At 33.0% G+C, this 8,785-nt stretch overlaps 1 protein-coding gene across 1 annotated transcript; it reads left to right on the forward strand.

The window, feature by feature from the left end:
- The first annotated feature begins 2,762 nt into the window (after positions 1 to 2,762).
- Positions 2,763 to 4,833, forward strand: LOC109337597 (purine-uracil permease NCS1-like). Its single transcript, XM_019574605.1, has 2 exons — positions 2,763 to 4,528; positions 4,707 to 4,833. The coding sequence occupies exon 1, from the start codon at positions 2,862 to 2,864 to the stop codon at positions 4,518 to 4,520; it is 1,659 nt and encodes a 552-aa protein (XP_019430150.1). The 5' UTR covers positions 2,763 to 2,861; the 3' UTR covers positions 4,521 to 4,528; positions 4,707 to 4,833.
- The last annotated feature ends 3,952 nt before the right edge of the window (positions 4,834 to 8,785 follow it).

Here is an 8,785-nt window from a genome sequence, read left to right on the forward strand (position 1 = left end):
GTATCAGTATGAAGATATGTACTTCAACTTCCTCCATTCATATGTATGAGTCAAATTTTTATCTCTTCATTGATTATGTTTGAATTTAATTTTTTCCACTAATTAAATTCTGGTTCATAATATATATTTATCTCTATAATATCCAGTTGGACGTTTTTATTCTTTGTAAATCAACAAGTTGGTTTAAGAGTGCTATGTGTTTGAGAAAATACTTTAAAGTGTATTATGTATATTTTGTTTGAAAAATCACCTACAAATTAATATTTCATTCATATACTCTAGATTATACATAACGTGTATTCATTGTAAATCAAAAATTTGGTTTATGAGTATTATACATAATTTGTATTCAAAAGTTGGTTTATGAGTACTATGTGTTTGAGAAAGTCTAAAAATGTCTGATGTGTATTTTGTTTGAGAAAATGCTTACAAATATTTTATTGCATTCATATATTCTTTATTGTACATAATATGTATTCATTGTAAATTAAAAAAATTAATTTATAAGTGCTATGTGTTTGAGAAAATGTCTAAAAGTGTGTCATGTGTTTTGTTTGAGAATATGATTAGAAATCAAATATTGCATTCATATACTCTACTAGACTATACATGATTTGTATTCATGGCCATTAACTTAATGATTCTACTATTATTTGGTTCACAATGACCATATATTTATCATAACAACTATACTCTTGGGTATATGTATAGCAACCATGACTAACTTGGTTATTTTCTTGAATATTATTCATGTCAATTTAGGAGATGAAATTATAATCATGATTAATCTATTTTAGGTAAGCATAATAATATAACATCTTAAACATATTCATTTCGATATTTACAAGTGAACTAATGCCTTTATCCAATGATATACCAGTGATTCAACGATGCCAAAAATACCTTTTAAAACTGTATCATGCCTTTTAATATTTATGCATTTTCATAAGGATCATATATTTATCATGACAACTATACTCATGGATACATATATAACATTCTCTAGTGTATAGACAATGACATTCTCTTCTACTTGTTGCAAAATATTCTCATGAATACTTTTGACCAATTTCTTTGGTTCTTCAACACTCATATTTTCTGAAAATAATAGAAACATTGGGTTAATAACTGACACAAATAGACTCCCCATAAAAACAACATTGAACATGAATAATTTTGCATGGAATAAATAATTTCATTCGTATGCAATGGATGGTGAACTTTTGATTGAAATTAGGAACCAAATCTTCATGTTTCATTCTTTCACAATATTTAATCTGTTAGGAGATGTAAAATAACATATATTTTACTCATGAATACATATTATGTATAATCTAGAGTATATGAATGCAATATAAGATTTATAGATATTTTCCCCAACAAAATACTCATGATACACTTTTAGGCATTTTCTCAAACACATAACACTCATAAAACAACTTGTTGATGTATAAAGAATTAAAACTTCTACAATAAATATTGTAGAGATAAATATATATTAAGAACCTAAATTTAATGAGAGAAAAAATAACTAAATTCAAAAATAATAAACAAATAGAGGAAGATGCGACTCATACCTACGAATGGAGGGAGTAGTTAAGGTATGTATGAAGGAAGATAGTAGCATTGTTTTCGTTTTCTCTCTCTTAGTGGGTAGTGCAGATGAAGATAGAAGAAGTACATTGTTTCAGGAGTGAGACTCTTTGTTTTCCTATGTTTCTATTTTTTATTTTTTAAATATTAAACTAATTCTAATTTTAAATCTAAACCATTCATTTTTTATAACACCTGTCATAATGCTAGGCTCCACTGGCCTCTATAGTAATGGAGAGGGTTATGGCACGTGACTTTTTTAGTGAGTGAATGACAATTGTTAAATCAAAATATAATAGCCGAATAAGAATAAATATTTAAAGTTAACTTGAATATAGGACCTAATAGTCTAAAGCCATGTTATTAAAACTGTTTCATACCGGTCGGTTCAACCGATAAACCGGTCCCAATAATGGTACGGTACAATAATTATACCGATCATGCAATCATACTAGTCGAAACTGGTCATATTGACCGATTTTCGATTGAACCATATCGGTCATACTGACCAACTTTTATTTAAAATTAAATTTTTAATGAAAATTAAAAAAATATTGGTTTTTTACTGATTTTTCAACATTAATGTTAATATATTATATATGTATATCTAATTTCGCCGGTATGCAGTTTAATTAGTGAAAAACCAGTTAAACCAATATACCACTATACCAATACCCTAACCAGTTTAATACCGGTATAGTATTAATAACACTAGTCTAAAGATTTATATCATCATATTTGTTTTCATTACTTATATTTAAAATCAATTAACATTAAATAAGTAAGAGGGAAAAATGTATGATCTAACCATACATCAATTTTATATATTGTAAGTTCATAATCCAAATCAATGGTGAAAAATTTAATGATTGTATATAAATATTTTTATTGATAATGCTTAGATATTATACTTTATAAATAATAGATGATCTAATACACAATATAAAAACTTCTTACGAAAATGTACATAATTTCTATATAATTAATTAAATTATTTTTATCCTAATTACATTTCATATTAAATTAAAGTATTGATAATTGAGAGCTTGAGAGCTACATTTGGTTTGAGGAAACTCACCAAAAAAATTAACAAATTAGTTCATCATCCACAGAAATAACATTATTTATAAAAAAACATCTAAAAAGTATTTTGCTAGGATTTAGTTCAGAAAAACAAGTAATGACGTTGCCAAATGACCACCGCTCATCATCTATCTCCATCAGATTCTACAACAACCACCTGAAACTTTACCACTTCATTGAACAACATGGCTTCAAAATCTCTCACCCTTTATTTCCCTCATCATCCCCCAACTACAAGGCCCTCACACTCTCTCCCTCATCTTCCCTTGTCACCAAAATTCAACAAATCCTTTAATTCTTTCCCTAAGTATGTCCCTATAAAATGTTCCAACTCTTCTTCAATCCCAACAGCATCATCCAACATGGAGTTTGAGGCTGACCCAACACTCACAAATGAAGATCTCAAACCGACTACACCAAGCCAAAGAACATTCTCAGGGCTTGAAATGGCTAGCATATGGGTAGGGCTAGTGGTTGGTGTGCCAACATATTACCTTGCTGGTAGTTTAGTGGATCTTGGAATGGCTTGGTGGCAAGGCATAGCTACTGTGGTTTTAGCGAACATGATTCTTTTAGTTCCTTTAGTTCTAACTGGCCACCCTGGCACACATTATGGTATATCATTCCCAGTTCTTGCTAGATCCTCTTTTGGCATACATGGTGCTCATATTCCAACCCTATTAAGGGCATTAGTTGGTTGTGGTTGGTATGGGATTGAATCATGGATAGGTGGAGAAGCTATATTCCTTCTCTTGCCAAAAGCGCTTCAAGAATCATCATTGTCCATTTCTCTACCTTGGCTTGGCACTTCCCCACTTGAATTTGCTTGCTTTATAGCCTTTTGGGTGGCCCAATTGGCTATTGTGTGGAGAGGAATTGATGGCATTAGACAACTTGAGAAATACTCAGCTCCAATACTCATTGCTTTAACATCATGTCTTCTTATTTGGTCTTATGTTAAAGCTGGTGGATTTGGTCACATGTTATCCTTATCCTCTAGTCTCTCAAGTTCAGAATTTTTGTCTATATTTTTCCCTGCTCTTACTGCAAATATAAGTTTTTGGGTCACTGTAGCTATTAACATCCCTGATTTTACAAGATATGCTAAGAGCCAAAATGATCAAATTATGGGTCAGGTTGGGCTTCCTATATTTATGGGTGCTTTTACATTTGTTGGCTTAGCTGTTACTTCATCTACAAAAGTTATATTTGGTGAAGTTATCTCCAATCCAATTCAACTTCTTGGTCAAATTGGTGGCTTACCAACTACTATACTTGCTATTCTTGGTATAAGTTTAGCCACTATCACCACTAATATTGCTGCTAATGTTGTAGCACCTGCAAATGCTCTTGTTAATCTCAGCCCCAAATGGTTCACATTTAAAAGAGGAGCTATTCTAACTGCACTGCTTGGCATTATGTTCCAACCATGGAGGCTTCTTAAGTCAAGTGAGAGCTTTGTTTATACTTGGCTAGTTGGTTATTCTGCATTGATGGGTCCTATTGGAGGGATTGTTCTAGCTGATTACTATCTTTTGAAAAAAACGAAGTTAAGTATTAGTGATTTATATACACGCAGTCCTAATGGTGCATACCATTATTCTGGTGGGTATAATGTGGTAGCAATTGCAGCTTTAGTTATTGGAATTTTACCAGTTGTTCCTGGTTTCTTTCAGAAAGTTGGAATTGTAACTTCAGTTCCTAATATCTTTGTTGTTATCTATAATAATGCTTGGTTTATAAGTTTCTTTTCTGCTGGAGTTGTATATTGGGTTCTATCAGGTTTTAGAAGGAAACCAGATAAATCTGATTCTGGAGAACACCTTCTGCCAGCTACAATGTAATTACAGATTTGTTGACTGTGGACAAGTATCACCTGTCCCCAATGGTATCCTATTTACTGTTCCGGGCCAATCACATATTGCCACATGAATAAAAAAAATTTAAAACAAAAAGCACTAAAGAGTAATATTCTAATTAGCTTGGGACACGAAATAAGATACCATCTGGGATAAGTGATGTCTGTAACCCAATGTTTGTGTAGAAAGGTTGAACATTGGAATATACCTATTAAACAAACTTGCTAAGACACTTTCTTTGTTGGATGATAGATGTTCATATTTAAGCTATCTGAATTATGGAATATACCATTGATCCTTTTACTTAGAGTACTGTTACTAATAGCCTAATAACTGTGCCATCTGCCACATTATAATAAAAATCATTACAGGTTACTTTATTTTCCTTCCAAATTAGGGATTATATATCAATATGAATTGCCAGTGAAATATAATTCTGACAGATAAAATGTCCAAGTTTTTTCAGTTTTAGTTTCCTTTTTGTAAAAGATTTTCTACACAGACTTGTAATAAGTAACTAAAACAGAGGATTTACACAACTTACGAGTAAGTTTCTCTGGTTAATTCACAGCAAGAAGTAAATAATTGATTCTAAAAATTATCTGTTTTATATTTTTTACTAAAAGTTTTGATCCCTCCCAAACTCACATTTTATAATTTAAATAGGATAAGCAATTAAAAGTGGTAAAAATGTATTGAAAATCTAAGTCCATTATGAGTATGTCTCCCATATTATTTTTGGTGAAAAATGAAATGAAATACTTAGAATTATCTTTCAAGTATATTTTATGTCTCTAAGTCTTTTCTTTTTATTAAGGAAGGTGTTAATCGATTAAAGAAGGTGTTAATCGATTAACGTGAATTCGGTTTTAACAGATAACTGAATACCTGAAAGCTATTATTCTCAACATCCCGTTAATCGATTAAAAGAACACTTAATCGATTAACTGAGTCTCAAAAAGGTTTTCTATGTAAACTATGTTTTTAGGTCTTGCATTATACATCATATCATTCATTTTTAGAATTGCTAGTTGCATATTTTTTGTGCTCATTTGTGTCATTTAGGCAAAGTGAAATGCGTTGTGAGATAGTGAGAGATAGTATCATGTTTAGGGTTTAATTGTCATCCAATTGCATGTGATTAATATGTTAACCTTTGCTATCATTTCTTGCATGATTTTGGCATTACTTTAGAAGAATTCTAGGATAGAAATTCTTTGTTTCTGCACATCAATTAACTCATACATATTCATGTTTACTTGTGAGTCTTGTATTGGATTTTTAGTCGAGTTTCAATTGTAATATCTTAAGGTGCATTGTGCTTAATAATACTTTTTTTTGGTACTGTTTTTGTGTTGTAATAAGGGAAGTCGTCTCTTGGTGTCTTACCACCTAAGAGATTGAGTGAGTCTTCACTAAGACTTAGGGGTCTTGACTTAGGGGCGCTAGATTGTAAGAAAGGTTTTCTTAGGCGATTAGGTGAGTCAAACCAAGAAAGTGAGTTCATGGATTCAAGAAGGGAGCGTCTAAGTTTTTATATTGGAAGTGTGCATATAACAATACATTCGTTTCAATATTAGTGAAGAAAATCTCCCAAGATCAGAAGGGGAAGCCTGGATGTAGTTTTCAAGTGGACCCGCAAACGAACCACAATAAAATTCCTTGTTGCAGCCTTTTTCCATCCTTAATCTCTTTACTTTTTAAGTTGTAATATTTCCTATTTTTAGCTGATAATTTGGATACCGTAACTTTGCTATATTGAGTTAAATTATATTCAAGTATATCTGCTTTATCTGTATCTGATTATCGATGAGTGGCTGTGCAATAAGCCATTCCGCAACTTGCTTTTTTATGTGAGTTAATCGATTAAGACAGAGTGTTATTATATTAACTGGGGATTTTTCCAGAATAGGGCTTCAGTGCAAAAAGCGGTAATTAGTAACCACGACACCTATTCAACCCCCTCTTCTAGGTGTGTTCTATCCACTGATACCTAACAAGTGGTATCAGAACTAGTACGACGTACTAGCTCAACCGCATACACGTGATCCTTAAGGGAAAAAAATGGGTTCCATCAACCCCTTTGGCGGTGATGGTGCATCCATTAATCGCCCTCCCATATTCAGTGGCAGAGGATACGCCTACTGGAAAGTCCGGACGAAGATATTCATTGAAGCCATTGACTCGGATATTTGGGAATCTATAGTCAATGGGCCTTTCGTCCCAATACATTTAGTAGACGATGAACCGAAAGAAAAGCGTAAGAGTCTATGGACCGATGATGAACGTAAAAAGGTTCAATACAACCTACATGCTTAAAACATCATAACATCGGTCCTATCATATGATGAATTCTTTCGGGTTTCATAGTGTCAAAGTGCCAAAGAAATGTGGGACACTTTACAAGTGACCCACGAAGGTACTAGCGAAGTCAAGTGTGCTAGGATGAATGCCCTGAGACATGAGTACGAGCTTTTTTGTATGTTGCCGAGTGAATCTATCGACGACATGTGAAAGTAATTCACATATATAGTAAACCATTTAGTTGCTCTAGATAAATGTTTTACCAAATGAGAACTAACTAATAAAGTTTTGCGTTGTCTTGACAAGAGATGACAACCTAAAGTTACAACTATCATGGAATCAAAGGATCTTGGCTCCATGCATTTGGCTACATTATTTGGAAAGCTTCAAGAGCACGAGATGGAACTTGGACGCTTGACGATAAATGAGGAATCAAATTGCAAAAAGAAAGGCATATCTCTTAAAGCAACAATGTCTCAACCTATTGAAGAGAAAGAAGATGCTGAGTCTGATTTAGATATTGATGATGAAACGTTGAGCCTTCTCGTATGAAAATTCGGGAAATTCTTAGAGAAAGGAGGCTTTAAACATTTTTAGAAGAAAGAAGCGCATGAGTCAACTAGAAAAGGCAAAGGTAACAAAGAGCGCTTCACCTGCCATGAATGTGGTAAGCCAGGACACATGAGATTTCAATGTCCTACTTACCTCAAGAAAGTTGATTCGGAGAAGAGCACTCTCAGGACTTCAAGTCAAAGAAAGCCTACATAGTCTGGGATGTGCCAGAGGATGCGACATCAAGCACCTCAAATGAAGTGGAGACCGCCAAGCTATGCCTAATGACCAGAACAAATGAAGCTTGTGACTTAGATTTAAAGGAGGTAAACAATGAGGTATACTCTAAACCTCATCTTCTTCTTCAGATGATTCACCTCCTTATGAGGACTTATATAATGCTTATGTCGAATTGCATGAAGAATTAAAAAAATTAGCTAGGATTATTTCTGATTGAAAACGAGTAATTGTTCTAAATGAACAGAAAATAGTTTTATTATAGAAAGGATTAGATGAGCTGAAACTTGAAAATGAAACTTTAGATCTAATATTTTCGTGCAATACATGCAATTGCTCAAATGATAATTTATGTCAATCAACTGTCCGTGAGTCTTGCGAGACTTTGAAAAATGAGAATTTGAAGCTTAATGAAAAACTTGCAAAACTCATAGAGAGTCAAAATCAATTAGACACTATGCTTAGTCAAACTAGAAATGTCGGTGACCATACTGGACTAGGATATATCCCCCCCTATGCGTAGGAGAAGACCATATAGAAAACCTGTAACTTGACCTAATAAGAAGTTTTATAATAAGAAAGTTCCTAGATGTTTCTATTGTGGCACACATGGCCACACTTCCTACTCTTGCTATATCAGGAAGTATGGTATACCTAGTGGTGTATATGTCTGGATGTAAAAGGGAGATAACTCCCTGGTTACTAACAGAAAATGATCCAATATAAATTAGGTACTTGAAAAAGGAAAGTGATCTATTTTGCAGGTATGTCTACGAGCACATGGAAAGCATCAATATCTTGATAGTGGATGCTCGAGACAAATGACGAGAGATAGATCAAACTTCCCAGATCTATCATTGAAAGAAAAAGGGTTTTTCACATATGGAGACAACAACAAAGGAAAGATACTTGGTACCGAGACAATTGACAACTCAACTCAGGAAGTGATCAAGAATGTACTCTATGTTGAAGGCTTGAAGCACAACCTATTGAGTATCAGCCAACTCTACGACAAAGGTAATCGTGTATCTTTTGACTCTGTGTGATGCATAATCTGTGACAATTTATCTAATAAGGTCAAATTTGTCAGACGTCGTATTAATAACATCTATGTGGTTAACCTAGAAGATGTCACAACATTATTTTCAAAATGTTTT

The sequence above is a fragment of the Lupinus angustifolius genome, unplaced genomic scaffold (assembly GCF_001865875.1).
Source record: "Lupinus angustifolius cultivar Tanjil unplaced genomic scaffold, LupAngTanjil_v1.0 Scaffold_8_274, whole genome shotgun sequence".
NCBI lineage: Eukaryota > Viridiplantae > Streptophyta > Magnoliopsida > Fabales > Fabaceae > Lupinus > Lupinus angustifolius.